At 37.1% G+C, this 21,640-nt stretch overlaps 2 protein-coding genes across 2 annotated transcripts; one reads left to right on the plus strand and one right to left on the minus strand.

Annotated features, from left to right (window-relative positions):
• Positions 1-1,563: 1,563 nt before the first annotated feature.
• On the plus strand, positions 1,564-20,597 carry LOC148866932 (cytochrome P450 CYP72A616-like). Its single transcript, XM_088976441.1, has 7 exons — positions 1,564-1,674; positions 1,858-2,056; positions 5,778-5,998; positions 6,293-6,537; positions 7,450-7,583; positions 19,801-20,175; positions 20,323-20,597. The coding sequence occupies exons 1-7, from the start codon at positions 1,564-1,566 to the stop codon at positions 20,595-20,597; spliced, it is 1,560 nt and encodes a 519-aa protein (XP_088832567.1).
• Positions 20,598-20,783: 186 nt separating this feature from the next.
• LOC148866933 (uncharacterized) lies at positions 20,784-21,185 on the minus strand. The gene has a single exon (XM_088976442.1). It carries the CDS (start codon positions 21,183-21,185, stop codon positions 20,784-20,786), a length of 402 nt encoding a protein of 133 aa, XP_088832568.1.
• Positions 21,186-21,640: the final 455 nt, after the last annotated feature.

Raw genomic sequence — 21,640 nt, forward strand, 5'->3', positions numbered from 1 at the left:
CTCTATCTCTACATTTCTCATTCCTACTCTCCAACTCTCCTCAAAGACAAACTCTAGTTTTTGCTATCTAGTGCCATTATCCTCATTATTGCAGCTGATTCAAACCCAATAATGGTGTTTCCATTTACCAACAGAACCAATCCTTTATTTTCTAATGGAAAAGTTAAAATAAACTTCAGATCAATGGAGTGCATTATTGGTTGAGAAACTATCATCTTAAACTTGCACCAATTAATATAATAAACTAAATAGTGGCCGTACCTATCTTCACACTCCATTGAATATTTCCCAACAGTTGGATTGATTAGTTATCCAAAATGATCATCTTTCTAGCAACTTCAACAAATTGCTCCTTGTACTTGAAGGCTCTTTCTATGTAGACTAATAGTCTTGCAAGAGTTAACAATTTTCTATTCTCTCTCAATGATGTTTGTACTTACTCTAGTACTTGGCCCTCTTTCAACAATCTCCTTTATCTCAAAGAAAATTTGGTGGTGTTAGAAAAATGAAGGGGATTCTCTACTCTTAAAAGATTGGAAAAAGGGATGGACCCTATCCACCCTATTTTGTAGGTGGTTCCCTCATCAGTGTACCTTTAAGAATGGTAATGGGGTGGGTTTGGGGCAGGGATCATATTCCCTATCCTCGATTCTGATTCTAAAACAAATCCCCATCCCCCACTCCGATCCCCATTGGGGAGAAAAATTGTCCTCCATCTTTGATCTTCGATGGGGATAGGTTCCTTGTGGGGACCCGATCTCCAAAATTTTTTAGTTAACAATATTTTTTGCAAAATAAATTTACTTAAGATAAATATAAATACTATTTTAAATATATTTTGATATATAAATAATCTAAATAATATTATATATAATAATATATATATTTAACATGAATATATATATATATACATAATTTCCATCCTTAGGAACCTCGTCAAACAAGAGCCTTGTGAGAAACAAACACATCTCCTAATTTGCTTAGCCACTCCTCACTCTTTTTCTTATCGTTATCCTCCATAATTGAATTTTAAATTAAAGTTAGATAATAATAGAATGGTTGAGAGAGATTTTAGGGCCCAATAGTTTACCTTAGACTCAACCAAATGGAAGTTGGAAGTCGTTGACTGAGAAACCCTAATGACTACAACTATGGGCCACAATTTTATGGGTCCCACACACTAACACGCTAACATGCCAATGTTCCGTAGGGTTTGGAGAAAAAACAAACATAGATATTTATAAGTCGCTTGCATCGGTTTTGGGATGTCATGGCTTACGTATCCTACATCTTAGGTGTCACTTAGAGGTTTTCTGTTCATGACAACACCACAAATAATAGATAGAACAGTGGGGATTCCAGTCAACAATTGACCAGAAAAAGCTCTCTGGACTGTGGTTCTCCATCTTAAGAGAGGACGTGTTTATCTTCCTCAAGTAACTAGTTTGATTTTTCAAAGTTTAGACTTCCAAATAGTTGATGGATAAGACAAGCATACCTTGAAAACCGAATTGGCCCAACCAAAACCAAATGGTTTTATATATAGACCTGGTATGAACTAACATGCCAAAATTTGTTCTCACATGTCAATGGCATCACCCGGTTGCTCCACCGGTTGAACCAGTGCTGCAAACCGGGAACCTTTCCGGTGTAGACCTCTGGGTTCTTTCTAAGGTATATATTCAGAACCACCCCCTCCCATTCTCTCAATCTCTCAAACACACACACGCAGAGAAGAGAGAAGAGAGAGAAGCACATACAGACACAATTAATATGGGTATGGGTATGGGTATGGGAGAAATTAGCTTTATAGCCTTATGTGGTGTAATACTGACAGGGGCCTGGGTGTTTTACTAGATATGGTGGAGGCCCATGAAGGTGGAGAGGGGTTTGAAGGAGAAAGGCATCAGGGGACATCCCTATAGGTTGTTGTTCGGAAACAAGAAAGAGGAAGCGAGGTTGAGGAAGGAAGCACTGTCCAAGCCCGTCGACAGCCTCTCTCACAACATTGTGGGACGTGTCATCCCGTTTGTACATCATACTATTCAGACTTACGGTATGTTCTTTCCCCAACATTATTTATTTCAGTTTCTCTCTCTTTAGTATGCTTTAGATGTATGTTGAGGATATTTGGCCAATTATGGCGACATGTTGGATCTCTGTTTGATCTAATTCTAATTTTTATAGACAATAAAAGAGAGAGACAAAAAACTTATTTAGAGACCTCATCTAACAGTTTAAGTTTTGATATGGTATCAGAGCCTCCTTGATCAAGTGGTCCATTGTTTTGATTCTGATCCCTTATTATAATTAGATAAGAGATTTGAACACAGTTTTGATAAATAGAGTCAAAGGTATCATCAGTTTTTTAAATAGACTTAAATATATCTTGTGAATCAACTTTATTGGATTCAAACATACCCTCCATCAATGAAACAATAAATTTAAAAATTTTTAAATCTTATTTTGCCCTTTTATATGAGAAACAAAAGAAAGAGATGTCAGGTGGAAGAAGAAGAAGAAGAAGAAAACACTATTAATTATGTCTAAGGTTCACTAAGAAATAATATTAGCAAAGAAATTAATAAATAAAACAAGGGCACATGGCTAGAGAGAGAGAGGGGGGGGGGAATCTCCTTTTAGTATAGCCAAAAGCCAATACATAGAAGCTGACACAAACCAATACTCATCAACATTCTATGTCTTGGTTGCATCAAACCATCTAATTGGTAAACTTTTCTGGGTAGTCCATAAGCGGGCCGCCTATGGATGATTTAATTTTACTCGTAAAATTCCATTTCTGCCATCTAAAAAGCCTTTTTCAACTCTTAGGCTGTGTTTGGTTTGGAGGAAAAAGTAGGGAAAAGGAAGGGAAAGGCATGGATTTCTTGCCTTTCCCTTCCTTTCCCAACCTTTAGGCTTGTATAGGTTTCCCTACATTTTCCTTTCTTTCTCTACTTTTTCCTTCAAACCAAACACAATCTTAAGGAAATCCTTTCAATCTCTTATAATATCACATTTTAGAAGTTCCATTGTAATTTATCCACTTACTCCATTTCAGCCTTGTTTGCTTGTGGATTTTTTGTCTCTCTATTCTTGAAGGGATGAGAGATCCATCATATGGATGGCTGAACCCTGTAGGTAGGTTGGGCGAAATTTCAAAAATTTCTCTCTCTCATGTGGGAATCACATTTTTGAACCCTAAACCTGACCAGATCTGAAACCAAAATGTAGGAGAGGGATATACCTGATACAGAGTAGTAGTAATTCCCAATGAAGGTATTCACATCCAAGGAGATCACCAAAGACTGCTTCCACTAAAGATGACACAGCGTAGGGTGGAGCAGAATCAACAGGGGAGTTCTTTAGCAAGAACCTGATTCTTCACCAAGAATCTGATGGAGGGCGAGTGAGCATGACTTCAGATAAGTTTTTCTCAAAAAATTGATATCAAGAACCTTTCTTCATCGCTCTTATAGGTGGAGATTGAACTAGCAATGGCGGCAATAGCAAGAGAAGGCAAGAGCAGAAGATGGTGTCAGTCCAACTGTATGTTGTCTTCTCTCTTGTATCAGTAAGCTGAAGGATGAATTGGGGTTCACCCTCCTCCTCTATTTATAACTTTAAAGAGAGGTTCTCCTAATCCCATTAGGAGTTTCCTAATCCAAATCTTGCATTTGGATATGGATTCTCTTTAAGAGATAAGGATAATCCCTTATCTTATTTGTAGATAAAGATCAGCCCTGCTAATCTAATTAGGAGTTTCCTGATACAAATCTCTATTTGGATCTGTACTCTCTGAGTGGATAGAGATTATCTCTTATCCTATCTACTGATCTAAATCAGTTCGAATTGGGCTTTAGGCCCATTAAGTCCATGTGCTCACTTATTCTCCAAACTGCTGTCCAATTGGATATCCTTGTATGGCATGGGACCTAAACATTGATCTACACATCAGCCACATGGGTTCAGTCCAGCCTTTGTTACAAGGCCTGGTCGAATTCACTGTAGGATACAGTGAACCCCTGAGTCCATCACCATGGGCTCTTAATGGGCCCAACATTTACATTAAATGGTCCCTGGGTCAAGCCACCTTATAAAAACCCAAGGACTGTGGGCAGATGCAAGATTAGCCCATCAGATATTACCATCAATGGTCTTACACTTAACATCAGCCCATAATATATATATATATTATGTATGTATGTATGTATATATATCTCCATATAAATATATATTTTGCAAAACAAATTTCAATGGTTGAAATCGGTTGCCGACAGTTTTGGTTTCCATCAGAGAGAGTGCATCCCCGATCATTCACTTTGTCCGACAAAGGGGCTGATCCTTACACTATGATCACCCAATCAGATGAATTCTCGAACTGTCCCAACATACCCAGATTTTGACCCCCTCTAAGGGTCTCACTGATTGGCTTATCAAAGACAGCCCAATCCGACACCTAGTGTAGTATCATAATCGAGTCTAGGGGTCAGGTGTAACATTTCAGTTTTGCCCATCTATGTCCAAGGTCCAGGGCAATACTGGAATTCTGGTCCGGTTCAGGTTTTCAAGAAAACCTACACTAAATGTACCTTAGGTCTCACCCTGGCAGCTGAGACAAGTCACCCCAACCAACTTGGCGGCACATCAGTGTCAACCTTGGCAAGATAAATCTCCTCAAATCTATCCAACGGCTGTAAAGATTCTAAACTAACACGAGTCTCATATGTGTCCAGTTTAAGGGTATTACACAGAAACACACCATAATAACATGAATCAAATATGTATTTTAATCATTTACATTAAATGTCATAAGGTACATCATTCTGATTGGAGCTAAGGACATACACTGTCTAACAATTCTGTTATTACTAGCCATTCTTTCTTCCAAACCCAAGTGAGTATTCTTGCCTTTGTAGATCTAATCACCATTTCTGGTTTGAGTATTGTTTACTATTTTCAATCTATAATTTTCTTTTTTCATTCTCTCTCTATTTATCTAATTATTGTTTTTGATTTATGACTTTTGTTTATACTTTTCTAATAATGAGTTTGAAAAATTCAAGGTAGACTTTAAAAATTTGAAAAAAAATGAAGGGTAAAAGAGTCATAAGGTATTTTTAAGTCCTTTTGAAAAACTCAGGGTATATTTAAATCAATTTACGAAAATTCAAAATTCAGAGTATATTTAAGTCTATTACCCTTATAATTAATTAAATTTCAGCACAAGGAATGAGAGAGATTGTGCTTGCCTACACTTCAAATCACATGAAGGAGCTGTTAGAGAATAAAAACCTATTCAGGGACCTTAACTAACAGCTTAAACTTTTAGATTGAATGGTTCCTTGAGAGAGAGAGAGAGAAAAGAAAAATGTAGAGGGTCAATATCATTATATTAGATCATTTGGTTTCTAATAGGGCTGTAAATGGTATCCAATTGACAAATGTTTATACTAAATTGATATAAGTTCAGTTTTGAATTCATTTTGTTTATGAAATACAATATTAAACTTAGTCATTTTTGTTCATATTATTAATAATATATTAATAAGCTTGTAGCCCTAATTCCCCTGAGATAATAAACTTGTGCTTTTGAGCTTAATTTGGGCTGTGGAAAACAAAACTGAGGTAAAAAAATGGTTTTGAGTGCCGTTTGGTAAGAACTGCTTTTAAGAACATTGTAGTATGAAGCCAAAACACTTTCAAAAACCCGAAGCACACAGTCTATATAAGTTTTTTTTTTTTTGTAAACTATAGTTTCCTTTTAATTGTCACAGGTGAAATGTCGTTATCATGGAATGGGAGAACTCCCATTGTGTATGTTACGGATCCAGAATTAGTAAAGGACATTCTGTTTAACAAGTTTGGACACTTTGAGAGAGACAAATTAAATCCTCTCACCAAGTTATTGGTAAAAGGACTGATAAGCTACGATGAAGAAAAATGGGCTACACATAGAAGAATCATCAATCCCGCATTCCATGCAGAGAAGCTAAAGGTTGTCTTCTATTTATTATGGTTTTCTTCTTAATTTGAGTTATTTGAATACAACAAACCAACTAAAGATTTAGGGTCTGTTTGGTTTACAGTTAGAATTGGAATAGAATGATCATTCCCTCAAATGGGGGAATGCTAGCTATTTCACCAGGAATGGGAATTGGAATCCCATTCGATTCAACCAAATAACTAGAGTCATTCTTCCTGTGAACCAAATGGACCCTTACTAATATTGTTTACTAATTCACCTCTCTTTCTCTCAACTATGGTGGTTTTGTTTTGTTGTTATGTATAGGGAATGTTGCCAGCATTTTCTACCAGTTGCAGTGAGCTGATCACAAGATGGGAAAGGTTGGCTGCCTCAAAAGGGTCATGTGAAGTGGACATGTGTCCTGAACTCCAAATTTTGACTAGAGATGTCATCTCGAGGTCAGCATTTGGTAGCAGCTTTGAAGAAGGGAGACGAATATTTGAACTCCAATATGAACTGTCTCACCTTGTTGTCCAGGCTGCTATGTCTATTTATATCCCAGGTTTCAGGTAGGCTAAGTTTTTTATTTGGGTTCCACTTCTTTATTGTCACCATTTTCATCTAATAGCTAGCCTTATCCAATTATATGAAGTCAGCCTCATTCTCTAAACCCTAGTTACAATATTTGAATTATGGACATTATTGCATATGGTACACTTATTTGTAGTCTTATAAACCAATGAATGTTCTAATATCAGGTTGCTGAAAGCTGCAAATCATCAAATACCCACAACCTATTTTTTATCTGAAAAAAGACAAGTGTTCATATAAATTATGTTGTGGTTTCACTTGGGGAGTTTTTGGTGACATGTATAGTTGGGTTTTCACAAAACAAAAACAACTTTCATATGGGCCAAGAAAACAATATAATTATATTGATTTTGGTAATTGTTTTTGTTTTGAAAAACAAAGCCATATATATTGGTGAAAACCCCTTAGATTTTATGATCACATAAGGAGATACTATCTATTAAAATTTCTGTAGAGAACAAGTAGCATTTTTAGCACATATTGTTTTTTGTTTTTCTTGTGTCTAGAAAGTGTTACATCAACAAATTGTAAAATGCTTACTTCCATGTGTCTTTTCTGATAACAAAAGTGCAACTTTGATTAGAAAATTAAGCTATTAGCAAATGTATTTAAAAATGAAAACATGTTTTTTTTTTTTTTATTTCACTTCTATAGGATTGATATAAACTACTATTTTCTTTTGTCTGTGGCACAAGTACTGAGCATGTATGGGTATTGAAAAAGGAACATGGGTATTTTAGTTATAATGGAAACCAAAATTCCATTGACCAACTTTCTCCCTCTCAAAATCCAAAAAACAAACAGACCTAAGGAAAAAACAATTCACAAACTTATAATAAATCTTTAATTTGTGTATATTGTTTGACTATTATCATTTGATTTTCTTATAGGTTTCTTCCAACAAAAAAGAACAAGAGGATGAAAGAAATTGCAAGAGAAGTGAGAGCTCTATTGGAGGAAATGGTCAATAAAAGAGAAGAGATAATGAAAAAACGAGGGGGCAGTACAAATGATTTTCTTATAGGTTTCTCCGAATCTCTTTTAATCCCTTCTACTTGTAACAAATCACCTTTTTCCTAATAGGTTTTGTAGATGGTCTTCTATGCACATAAGCAAACCATCTTTGTCTACTTCTTCTCATTTTATCAAGTATTTGAGCTATTTTTAGGTTTTTTCGTATGACTTCATTTCTAACCCTATTCTTTCTGATTTACCACTCAACAATCTAAGCATTCACATATCTGCTACTAGGGGTGGCAATTGGGCGGGTTGGGTTGGGTTGGGTTTGGTTTGGGTTGAGCTTCAACCTAACCCATCTAACCCACCAACCCATTAATGACTCAGTTATATAAAATTAAATGGGTTGAGTTCAACCCAAACCCGCTTTAACCCAATCAAACTCACCCAAACCCATTAATCTTATATTTATGGACTTAAAAAATAAACTAACTCTATATTAACAAATAACTTTGTCATAGCTTGGTGGTAATTGTAGTTATTATTTACATAAGTGGTAAAAGTTCAAATCGCATTACATGCATGAAATTTTTACACAAGCGGCAAAGCCATTTGACTATGTTTGGATTTTGGGTTTGACCGAACCACTTAGGTTCAAAGTGGTCAGACCAACTTGAACCACTTAGGTTCAAGGGTGTTTGAACCGTTTAGATCTAGATCAGTCCGGTCAGACCGGATCGGATTGGTCTAGTCAATGGTGGATTGACTTGAATCGGACCATATCAGGTTTGTGCATGGGTTTGGGACCGGATCTGCTGACCCAAACTGGGTCGACGTAAGTATATCAGGTCGGTCTAGATTCGGGTCGGCTGTGTTGATATTGGTTGGACGGACGATCCAGGTCATGCAAATCATGTGGAGGCCGAATCATCTCGCCCAGAACTTTCCGGATTCGGATCGATCGGGATCGGCTTGCATCGATTCGGGTCAGGCAAGGTGAATATTGACTAGACCGGACGACCCAAATTGAACAAAGCAAGCAGCACCGAATCATCCTGGCCGGGGTCTATGTCGGATTTGGGTCGACCCGAATCTGTATATGTTGGATCGGGTCGGACCGCATTGAACTTGTTCGGACTCGGGTCAAATTGATTTGGATTTATGTTGGGTGAAGTTTATTGATTCAAGACAAAACTAAATTTAGTCAATAATTAATAAAAAATTAATGCATTAATTATAAATTATTTAATTCAAACAAAGAAAATTAAAAAAAAAGGCTAAGAAATTAATTTTGGGGGAAAATCCGGTTTTTGGGAAAAACAAAACTGGTCAACTGACTGATTCCCGGTTTTTTCGATCTGATCGTCCAATCTGGAAAAACCCATTGATTTTGTTAATCCAATGGTTATCCACAACCCAACCCAACCCATTTAAATGGGAAAATTGGGTGATGGGTTGATCACACAACTGAACCAGTCAGGGGTCTAGTTCCCAGGTCAAACGACAAAAAAATAAAAAATAAAAAACGGTCAAAATTGTTCGAATGGTTTGAATAATTAATTGCCCGGTTCAACGATTCATTGACCAAAATCAATGGTTTTGGGGGAAAATCCAATTTTTGGGGAAAAAAGAAGAAAACCATGAGAAGAATAGTATAAAACATTAAAGTATTTTTTATATGCGTTTGGAATTAACATAGGTGTAAAACTTCATGTGATAAGTGCTGGTTGGTACCGATAAGCAAGGATACCAACCGATATGGCAGCATCTTCGATTAAAAATGTCAAATTCCACGCTAATAAAATGATTTGAACCAAGACATTGCACATGTGACCGAACGCCTTAAACTCTCCATCAAACCACTTGACCATGCCATAATTTGCGATAATTAAGGAAATAACTTTTATTAATGCCTATCAAATAAATAATCATTATTATTTTTAACAACCCCAATTAAAAATTAAAATAAATAATATTTAAAATTAGTACTTTGTAAACAAATGGAATAAATAATCTATTAATTCTATATTTACATTAAAAGTACAAAAAAGTATTTATATCAAAAGATGATTTTAATCTCAAGAAATGTATACAAATAAAATATTAATAGTAGAATAATTACCTTACTACTTAAAATTTATAAATTTTCACATGATATATATCTAACAAATTTTATATATTTTTATAATTATTAATTAATATTTTAATTTACATTAAATGACAACATATTTATTATTTACCAAAAATGAAACTTTGTTTGCAAAATATTCAAAAATATAATATTAAATTGAATTTATCAAATTCATTAATCTACATTTATATGGAAAATTGATTTTTAATTTCAAAAAAAATTATACAAATAAAAATTTTAACAATGAAACAATTATTTTAATAAATAAAAATTATGAATTTGCATATGATATATATCTTATAAATTTTAACCAATTTTATATATTTTAAGTTAAAATTATATATTTTTATAAATTATTAAATGATAATTTAGTTTATATTTGAGAATTTAATATTTGATTAACTTTTTTGTTAATGTTAAAATGTAAAAATAATAAAATAGAAAATAATTGATATAATAATTACGATAAATATAATAATTCCATCTTGGACTCTTAATTAATGCATTGTATGATATATTTTTATGTACAATTTCTTATATATTTATACATTATTTATGGCTGTTTGACCATAAATTTAGTGTTATTAATGTATTTATGAAATTTACATGTGTTTTCCTAGTGTATCCAAGTTGTTCACATGTTTCATCCGTATCCATATGTTTTCAAAGCGTATTCGTATCTGTATTCATATCTAAGTTGTCCGATACGATAATCGATACCGATATTTTAATCCTTGTAGAAGAGACCATTTTCGCCATTGATGAAGCCTAGGTAGGCTCTAAAAACCTCATCAAGGATAGCATTTATTTGCTCATTTAATCCTAGGATTTTCGGCGACGACGAGATACACCATTTCTTGCCTATTGAGACCTCCATCTTTATTCATATTAAAATGCTGGAAATTCTTTTAACCTTCTTTACTCTGGTACCGCTTGAATCCATTTTTAGGTGTTTTTCTTCCTGTTGGTTCGAGCTCTCTATTTTCTTGACAATAATAGCGAAGAGAATATGAAGAAAGACAAATAAAATAAGAAATATTTATGAGTTTTTATCTAATAGGAGAAAAGCTTAATTGACTTCTCTTTTAGTGTAAAATATCCAATCCAATCCGGTTTGATACTCTCTCTAATATGTTATTATTATTTATCGTCAATTCTCTTTTCTTTTTCATTTTCCGGGAGGGAAAACTTTCAAGTTTCAATTCGAAATGGATCCGTGAAGAGGAGAAAAAGAAGAGATGGAGGTAGTGACGGTTTTGCTTTCCCTTTTTTTTCTTTTGAGAGGCTCTGGTCTTCTGGGTAGGCGTGAAGGAGTGGAAGAGATAAGAGAGAGAGAGAGGGAGGAAGTGGAAGAGAGAAGAGTGAGTCGGAAACGACGATAGAAACAGGAAACTTGACGGTGGAGGATGTCGGCAAAAGAAGCTCAGTGGTGACAGAGCAGGAGAATGAGCCATTTTTTACACAGAAAAGCGGTTCGATTAAGTTTTACATCGAAAAAATCGATCAATTTTATACATTGATTATCGATGCAAACATATTTCAAAATAAAGTTTTACACCGGCTTTCGGTGTTTTTTTACATCCCAACCAAAACCATAGAAAAGTGGACCACGATGTAAAACTACACCAAACTGGGATATACACCTATTCCAAACGCAGCCTTAATGTATTTAATACAAAATTGGGCTTTCAACAAGACAGCTTATATTGGTCTTAGAGTAAGTTGAGCAGAGTCAAATGAAATCCGAAATCCAAAAAGTAGGATCAGAATCGAACTCAGATGCATTGTTCATACATCCTATCATATTTCTGGTCAAGTTTGGATGCCATTAATTCTTGATCGGTCCGAACTCAGATTTAAATGAATTGGATTGAAATTTGATCCAATTACAGGCCCAAATGTAAGGCACCAACCATCCACACTTTCATCCCAACAAAATATCCTAATGAATTTTGATGAATATCACTTGATTGATTATAAGCTTTTCGGATATCATAGTTTGAAGTAATGTTTTCAAAACTAGATTGGATTGAAAAAAATGAAAATCGATCATCTGATCAGTTTTGTTTTATCTCAAAACCACTTTTTGATAAAAAATTGTTGATTTGGTCAACGAATCGTTGATTGAGGTAATCGATTTGTCTAACCATTTGACCCACGAATGGTTTTTGGCCATTTTTTGTATTTTTTTTTAATTTTTTGTCAGAACGGACCATCCATTTGAACCAGATGATCAGACTATTTGACCCAGTAACCAGACCCCAAACGGTTCCCTGTCCGATTCAGTTTTAACAACCTTGGCTTGAACCCATACAATTTTTTTTTTTTATATTTTTACCATTTTATCTTTATTTATAAGACAAAAATATTAATACAATTTGATTCAATCACTTCAACAGTTATGACAGCATACACAGCAATGCTGCGTATAATCGATGAAACTGTGAAAAGGTTTGTCAGATGTTAGATTTGGACTCGGTCAGCTCCGCCCCTAACCGGCTTTTCTTTTATACAACTCCGGATTTCCTGTTCACGATAATTCTGCCCACTCCTACCCATAATACACTATCCCCTGTGAATTGGGAACATCTCCCCCTGCATAATATAATGCAGAAGATGAGATGTTCTCCATCTATGACTGAGATAAACGTAGGCAGAGTTTTCATGGACAGGAGATCCAGAATCCTTTTATACTCCTTCCCTTATTTTCATGATTTTAAAAAGGTTTTTAACTACAAAAATGAAATAAGTTTTTAAAATAAGAAATGGCAAATGCAGCAGCTTATATTTTGGCTGTAATTCCGGTCCATTCACATCGCAGCTTGGTCTTTCACCATAAAAAATTCATCTTTTTTCCTATAATATACTTATAATATTATGATGTCCAAACGTGTCAATTTACCAAACTAACAACTTTAGAACCAAAATACAGGTATATTTGTCGATTATCATTAGGTCTTATTGGTCAAAACTGGTTCGGGTCAGGACTGGATCTGCCCCGACCCAGACCAGACCAAACCCATTGACAGCACATAAGTATACCAAGTGTGGATGCAACCACCTTACTCTGTATTTTGCACCAAGTAGCGACTTTGGTCTTCAAACTTTAAAATGCAACAATTCAGTATCTGAACTTTTAAAATGTGTCAATCTAGTAGTTGTGGTTAATCAGCCATTAAGTGGCATTTTAAAAGACACAAATGACCTTTGAGTGTCATCTAATTTTCTTTATTAACCATCCAAGTATTGACAAAAAAAAAATGAACAGTCTCAAAATTTTTGTGTTCCATCCAAGAAAGTTGGGGTCATGTCAAAATCAGACCGGAAAAAAATGAGAATCGGTGACCAGTTCCATTTTACCTCAGAACTATTATTTCTCCAAAATTCATTGATTTGGTCAGTAAATTGCTGATCTAGGCAGTCGAACCATTCAATAGTTTAGCTGTTTTTTTTTTCTTTTTTTTTTTTTTGTCAGATTGGATCGTTCATTCAATTCGAACGATTAGACCGTTCGACCCAAAAATCGGATCCTAACTAGTTCGTTGTCCGATTCGATTTTAAAAGCCTTAGAGAAATAACAATAGAACAAAACACAACCCTTATGTGTTAGATTGAGAAATCCTAAGCTTGGGCCTAAACCTATAGGCCTAAAATTATGTCCAAGTGCAATATAGAACTAGGTGGATTGGGCTAGCCCGTCGGTTACATGGCCATGAACAGATCTACTGGAGACAAAATTTTATCCGGACCCTGATAACTTGCCACGTGTCCCACAGTATGATAGATCTACGAAAGATCATTTGGAGTAAAATCAGCCTCCATAGGGGATTACAACTCTTCCATTTTAATGCATTTAGTTGGATGTGGGAGAGAAAAAAATAAATAAAAACTTTGTTTTGGTGTTAAAAGTTAACCAGATATATATGATTAGGTGGAAATGTTTGGCTCAAATCACCAGTAACTAAAATGGGAGTCCGAATATGATTAGATGTCATTGTTTGTTTGTAGTGCAATTCTATTTACATTGTTGCAATGTAAATAAATTTGTATTGATGCAAAACTTAACCATGTTCTGACTTATTTTTGTTTTAAATTTTAACTTGTTTTGTTTGATTGCATACAAATAAAGTAAATTAAGACATGAAACAGAATAAAGTACAACCTAAAATTTTTTTCATTTGTACTCTCATGCATTTGTACTAGTGCAAATACAAATATATACAGTGCAAAGCCTTGTATTTTATATTTTTAAACCTGTATTTGCATTGTATATATTTGTATTTATACTACTTCCAAACTAAGCCGAGAGTGCAAATAAGAAGAATGCAAATGCTGGTTCATTTTTGTTTTAGCTTTTATTTTAGTTTTGTTTTCAGTTCTTATTTTACTTCATCTTCCATGCTAACCCCCCGGTGCCTTAAGCATTAAAGTGATCTGATCATGTTATTGTGAACATTTGTTGGTTTCTTGATCATACAAAAATTTTATATGTGGAAAAAATTCTCTAATTGCCTTATTTATTTAGGATCTGTTTGTTTCTGGAACTGTATAAATTTTGCACCCAGTTTAGTTTTGCATCTGTTTGCTTATAATTATGATTTGCACACCTATGTGATAAGAAATTTGTACTTTTTTGTCTTATTTGCACCCAATGGCAATGCAAATTTTGCATCTCAAAAACTAATGCAAAATTTGCATCACCTTTCTACCACCTCAATTCTCTCTCTTATAAAGAGAGAACCCCATCATCTTGCTTCATATCTCATTCCCAAACAAATAACTATCCTCCCTCCATTTTTTTTCATATAAGGTGGGCGCTATATTATTTTTCTTCTTATTTTACTTTTCATAAACAAATAACACAGTCAAATATAAAGCAAAAGTGAACCACAATTTGTACTCTGCCTATTTACACTCCTATACATTTACATTATTGGAAATGAAATTTGCACTTCAAACAAACAAATTCTTTAGCATCCATTCATATTTTGAATAGTATACTCTATTACTACTAAATAGAGCTTCTATTGATTAAAAAATGCAGGCAAGGCATCTGTTAATTGGATTGGAACATTTCCAAGAGTGACCATCGCTGACCCAACTCTAATGAAGGGTATTGTATCTAGAAATTTTGGGCATTTTCAGAAGCCCAAAGCCAGCCTGCAAGTCCCGTTTGACGTGTCTTCGGTGCAGTCTTTTGGCTGTTTAGAAGCCGAGCAAACTGTCCCATGGCCTTTTTTTCGTTTGGTTTGTAGCAAATGTAGACGCTAAAATTTGGTGCGTCGAAAAAATACGAGAAGTCTATTTTAGGCTGATTTCAGAAAGCTTCAAATGGAGTTTTTCACGTCTTTCTCACTTTATTTTTACATGGAAAGACATGAAAAATTGCACAATAGCCAAACTAGTTTCAGGTTGTTCAGATCTTCATGCAAAAGCACAATACATCTTTTGATTGTCAAACGACCCGAAGTTGTTAACAACAGGCATTCTATATTACCAGGGTGAAAAATAGGCCAAACACAGTAGGATTATCAAACCTGCCTTCCATCAAGGGAAGCTGAAGGTTGCTTCTATTTCAGTTTTCCCTTGTAGGGTTGCTCATCCTGGTGACGTAGTCCCCAAGCAAGTGGGCTAGGGAAACCTAGCTGGTCATCGAGCCACTAGGAGTATCCATGATTTGACCCTTTTTTTTTAAATGGGTAACTAGGGCGGGCTCACCGGTAGGGGCAGATTCGAGCTCAAGTTGCTGAAATTGTGTTAGACGAAAGCTCAAGCTTGACTTGGTTCAAAGCTTACAAGTTCGAGTTCGGCTCGTGTCAAGCGTAACTGTAAGTTAGGTTTGTTTTTTCTAAAAAACAAAAATTATTCATATGAAATTATTTTTTGTTTTACATACAAAAAAAAATATTTTATATATATTATATATATTTATATATTTATATGTATATGTATGTATATATGTATATAATAAAAATTATTTATTTATTATACTAGACTTGATTAGGCTTGCAAGCCTTACGAGCCAAGTTTCACTCGATTCGAGCTTGGCTCGATTAGAAAAAGAAACCTATATATCATACTTGAGTTCGATTCGAAGCTCGATTTAAACCAAGCCCAGCCAAATTCAAATAACTCGTAAAAAGCTCGGTTCGTAACCACCCCTACTCACTGGGAACTGGACTTATTTTCGTTCAAAGTCCAATTCAACGTGGTCTGAAGCAGGGATGTAGGTTTGGCACATAGGGCTATAAATTGGGTTGCCCAATTTGAAGAATGACAATATACATGTAGTTTGGTTAGGATTCGGGCCCATTAAAAATTTAACAAATTCTCAATCCAACCCGATCCAAGTTGCACCTCTAATGTCTTATAGGGAACTTAACCATGAACAAAAAGTAGGATCCCTTCAAAGCTGAAAGTCTAATATCCACTCTAACCTTGACAAAAGACTCTTTTCTTATTCATCATGTTAAAGGGGTTTCACCACATCGATAAAAAAAGTTAAAAACAATCTGATTTTGCTGGTGCTGCATGTTGTTTTTTTAAAATACAAAATTGCCAAACACCCCTATGTTTCCTTTTTTATCTGACACGGACCACCCTTTGATATGAGAGCATCCGTTGGTCAGCATGAGGAAAAACTCGAGTTTGGATGGGCTTCCCTCAAAACGCGCACCCCATAAGCACATCCATATTTTATAAGGGGGAGATGTTCCAAATGCATGGGAGATGCATAAGCCTATGGTGCACGTGTGAGTTGGTTAGTAGATGGGAGAAATTGGCTACACCACAAGGGTCTTGTGAATTGGATGTAAGGGTGCCAATGGACCGGTTTTGGATTGGGCTCCGTCCAGTCCAAAATCATATTGGATGGATTGGATGGACCAACAAGACATTTTGGATTGGACTAATCCGGTCCAATATATTTATTAGATTGGATTAGACTTGGTCCATCCGTAAAAAATTTATATTGGATTGGGTTGAATTAAGTCAATATCTGATTCATTGATATAAGATAAGAATATATGTGTTAATGGACCGGGTTTAGGTTGAAACCAATCTAAATCAAAATAAATTTGAATAGATTAGATGGTCCAAACATTAAATTGGACCGATCCAAATTGATGCAAAACATTCATTGGACTGGATTGGACCTGATCCATTTATAATGGACTCACATTGAACTGGATCGGAATAGACCAAATCTAGTCCAATTGACACCCCAAGTTGGATGTATGGCCTGAGCTCCAGAATATAAGTGGGGATGTCTTATACTCTTATCTCGGGCAGTTTTAATTAATTTGGGAGCAACTATGAAGAAGGCAGACAGATATTCCACCTCCAAATTGAGCAATCTGATCATCTTATTTTCCAATCTTTTCAGTCTGCATTAATCTCAGGTCTTAGGTATATATATAACTACTATTTACATTTTCTGTTTCGATTTGCTGATAAATTTTAGGATAGATTATAGATGGCCACCTTGTACTTGGTGGCGATAACAATTAGGCCCCCTAAACTTCGCTTTGTGACAAAGATCCCCTCCCCAAACTTTAGGTTCTAGCACTTCACCCCTGACCAGTTAGTTAATGGGGTTGACAGTGAAAGTAAAATTAGTAAATTGTTTGGGCTGATAGTAACAAATGGCAAAATGATGAAAATAAGCATTCAAAAGCTCAAATCATTCTCAAGAAGTTGATGATGAACCCATTATTCTCAAGGCATTCTCGATCAACTTTGTTGAAAGAAAGTCGAGAGAAATATGTAAGAAGGAAGAAAGAATGAAGATAGAATAGGGAGAGAAGTAAAGAAGAGAGAAAATTATAGTTTAGTTTAAAGTTTACAATGATACTCTTGTTAGGTGGGTTGATGACCCAGTAGTGTAGATGGTAACATACATGGCACCCCCCTCCATTAGCAGGCACACAAGCTAGGGCTGTAAACAGATCAATTCAGATTAGATCCAACTACATTCATATCCCATCTCATTTATCAAATCTTTGGATCTGAATCTAATCCGAAATCCAATATGTCAGATTTGGGTCTAAATATTAAAAATAAAAATTTAAATATATCAATTATAAAATTTATATGATTGTATATAATATCTCTCTATATATAGACAAAATTATACTACATAATCGGATTCAGTCAAATTGTGTATTAAACCCATTGTCAACCCTAACACAAACTCCCGATCGAAAATATGGAAATGGGCCTCACGTGCACCATGTTCTGCCCCACCCCCAATTCCCTTCTACCAAAAGCAAATGAATAAAAAAATAAATAAGCTCACACACCCCCACTAAACAAGCATAAAATAAAAATTATAAGATAGTCCCAACATTAAGCGCATCCAATAACATTGCTCCAAGAAGCCCAGATTGGTCCACATTGCTGAGTGAAGTTTGCAACATCTATGAAATTAAGCGCATCCATAAATTATGGTTTTGTTATGCTAAGTGAAGTTTACAGCATCAGTTGCAAGAGCTTTGAACAAAAATTATGGTTGAAGAAATGGGGGAAGTTACTATAGGTTGCGAAAATAGCATGGACAAGGTGTTGCAAGAGGAGGAAGGGGAGGGAGAGTCACGGGAGGACAAGAAACAAAACATCTCTAAAACTGCTATTAAATGGGAGATAATTTTTCGTCTTTTCTTCCTCTACTTTTACTACTTATTTTGTTATTTCTTTTCTTCCTTTTTGAGTTGTGGTGGTTCGAAAATGATTCAGAATTTAAGGTGGGTATTTATTTAATTCTTTTTTGGGTTTTGTAATCTTTACTCGAATTATCCTTTTTATTTTCTTCCATTTTATTTCTAAAGATTTTGATGTAGTGCGATTTCACTGTTCCCTGCTGGAGGTGATTTGGCTTCCAGTCGGACGACGGACTAGGTTGATCTGCAAGAGAGTGAATCAGGGAACCTGGGGTTGCTAGCCCGGCGAGGTCGCTCCGATGCTTTAGTAAGGTTGTTGTGAGCTAAGAATTGCTTTGAGAATGTAGAGAGCTAGAGAGTAGAGAAATCATGCGTACCTTGAGCCACCGGGGGTGGAGCCTTTATATAGTTGAGTCATTGTGGGTTTCGCAGATCAGTTCCGAAATCTTCATCACAATGAGATTCGTTTCCGCGTTAATTGAGGGATAACGTTGTCAACTGATAAGGCTTATCAATTCCGCCCGGATTGGGCGGGGAGGAGATAATGCTAGCTGTTACACGGCGTGATCCCATGAGGTTCAGAATCCATTGGAGGGATTTTCGAGGTCACCACGTAGTGATCTGAAGTTGGTATCCCCGAGTTGATGCTTTTAGGTTCCAAACTAAGTTGAATGCCGAAGTGCCTTGGGATCAAAGAGATCCTATTGCGATTTGGTACCGAGGTGATCTTGTTCCGAGGTGACCTTGTCTCGAGGCCACCTTATCTCGAGGTGGTTGAATATCCGAACTTGATCTATTGCACACTAGTCGTGTTAGGCTGAGTTGTCATCTCATGGTCAAGTTGTGTCCACATGTCCCTTCTTTAATAGGTCGGGCCAAATCACCCTTCATCGATTTCCCCCCACTCCCCGAGCCAGGGGTCCTGACCCGGTGAGGGGAGTACATGACGAGTCCAAGTGGATTTGGCCCGAGGTCCAAGCAGCTTGTCGGGCGAATCGTTGGTTGGACCAGTTCGGCTACCCGACTCAACCAGAAATAACCCAGGTCGCGTCTAGTCTATGCGCGGACGTCACATGATCTATAAACTCTATGGATGTCAAAAAACACGCTAATCCTTTCAATAAAGAAGAGCACCTCATGTGTCCTACCCGAGCACAGGCAGACTTATTACCTATTTCCTCGTCTGGGCTATAAGCTTTTACACGAGCTCCCAAACAAGGTCCCAACCTGGAAAAGGGGCTACTTCGTGGTCCATAACACTAAGGGATGACCCTTACCGACCCACTGGAGGGCGGCCATTCAGGATCCCAGTGTCAGACTAGACCTGAAGACAAGGGAAGTGCTCTGATCTTGGGCGAAGCTTGGCCTCAAGTTTGCGGACTACGTGACCGAAGACAATCTTGTGCAGGCCGGTCTGAGTCCTGGTAGGTCATCACATTTTGTGTTGCCTTTGTTTTATTTCGATGTTGTTTCTGACATTTTTTCTTTTGTTACAGCAACCATGAAAATCCCTACGAACGAACTCCTTGGTAGAATGAAGGGGAAGAAGAAGCGAGCTGCCAAAAGAGTTCGCATCGAGTCTCCACAGGCTACCGTCCCTAAGCCCGAGCAGCCCTCCACCGTGCAACCTTCAGTGATCGATCTGGTCGAGGAGGAACCAGGAAAGGTCTCCCCGTCCCGTGCGCCCGAGGAGTTAACATCTTCGAAGCCCGCCCCTGCGGCTGCCGCTTCTTCGAGCAGCGATGAGGCAGTTCGGAGCATCCTGACTCTGAAGTACAACATTCTCAAGAGCAAGAGCACAATATACACTGAGGAGGTTGCTAACTGGGCCAAGCTATCGATCACTCAGCTCGGAGCTCGAGCTACCCATTGTATGGTGGTAAGTTCTGTCTTGACTTCTTCAATTTTGCACTTGAAACTTTTCTCGTACTAACTACTGTTCTTCTCTTGGAAGGTGAACTTTGTTGTACATGCTCTGACATACCAGTCTGAACTGCACTTGAAGTGAGCTCTTGCAGTTGAGTCCTCGTCTCACGAGGCTCACACCGAGCTAAACTTGGCCCGCAACGAAAATAACCAGTTGAAGAAAGATGCATGGGCTCAAAAGGAGTTGATTACACTACTGATGTCTAAGAAGGAGGAGCTCACGGGGCAAAAGGCGGCGTTGAAGAGGGAGGTAGAGAATCTCAAGGCCCTCGTAAAGGAGCGAACTGAGATACTCCTTCAAGCAGTGGAGGAGGCCAAGACCAAGGTCTCGATCTCGAGGTTGCCGATGTTTGGCAATCATAGGTAGTATCATCTCAGGTTGCTGATGTTCCACGCTCGAGGTACTTGTTTCTTCCAAGGTCTCAAACTCGTACGTACCTTCCCCGAGTACCCGTCTTACCCGGTACGGACTTTCCCAGTTTGGTCCGAGCTTACTGACACCGGGCTCAGGTACCATAACCTTCCAAAGAACCAGGTCATCGACATGGAAGTGTCATTTTTTTACTTGGGTGTTATAGTACCAAGCCACTCTCTGCTGGTAGGCTGTAGTCCGAATGTATGATAGGTCTCGTACTTCTTCCACCAAGTCGAGGTTGGTACGGAGCTTGTCATCATTTGTATCCTCGTTGTAGGCCTCCAAGCGTAGTGTTGGCACTTTGATCTCTGCTGGGATCACTACTTCTGTGCCGTAAGTGAGGTTGAAGGGGGTCTCACCCATGGCGGACTTGACAGTAGTTTGGTAGGCCCATAACACACTAGGCAACTTGTCTACCCACAGTTCTTTGGCTCGGGCTAAGCGAGAATTCAGTCCACAGAGTATGGCTCTGTTGGTGACTTCTGCTTGCCCATTTTCCTGGGAGTGTGCCACTGAGGTGAAGTTTTGTTGTATTCCCATCTCGACGCACCAATTCTGGAACTTAATGTCCTCGAACTGCTTTCCGTTGTTAGAGATGAGTACCCGAGGTAACCCGAAGCAACATACTATATTCCTCCAGAAGAAATTTTGTATGTTGCAGGCTGTGATCGTCGTTAGGGGTTCCACTTCCACCCACTTTGTGAAATAATCCACTGCCACCACCAAGAATCTCCTTTGTCTTGTCGCTGACGGGAATGAGCCAAGAATGTCGATTCCCCACTATACGAAGGGCCACGGGCTGGTGAGGTATTTGAGGTCAGCGGTAGGTCGGTGGTGGATGTTGGTGTGCCTTTGACACTTGTCGCACTTCTTAACAAACTCGAGTGCATCTACCTTCATTGTGGGCCAGTAGTACCCTTGTCGCAGCACTTTTTAGGCGAGAGCCCTATCCCCCAAGTGTTCGCCACACAAGTCCTCATGGGTGTCGCGGAGAA

This window comes from Nelumbo lutea, chromosome 3 (genome assembly GCF_056320005.1).
Source record: "Nelumbo lutea isolate HS-2025 chromosome 3, American lotus-T2T, whole genome shotgun sequence".
NCBI lineage: Eukaryota > Viridiplantae > Streptophyta > Magnoliopsida > Proteales > Nelumbonaceae > Nelumbo > Nelumbo lutea.

What these genes read in the sequence shown, in the direction of transcription:
- LOC148866932 (XM_088976441.1), top strand. Translation starts at nt 1,564, where the DNA reads ATGCCAAAATTTGTTCTCACATGTCAATGGCATCACCCGGTTGCTCCA. An exon ending in TCATACTATTCAGACTTACG is followed by an intron (nt 2,057 to 5,777) that starts GTATGTTCTTTC and finishes TAATTGTCACAG; the next exon opens with GTGAAATGTCGTTATCATGG. An exon ending in TCCATGCAGAGAAGCTAAAG is followed by an intron (nt 5,999 to 6,292) that starts GTTGTCTTCTAT and finishes TGTTATGTATAG; the next exon opens with GGAATGTTGCCAGCATTTTC.
- LOC148866933 (XM_088976442.1), bottom strand. Translation starts at nt 21,185, where the DNA reads ATGGGAATACAACAAAACTTCACCTCAGTGGCACACTCCCAGGAAAAT.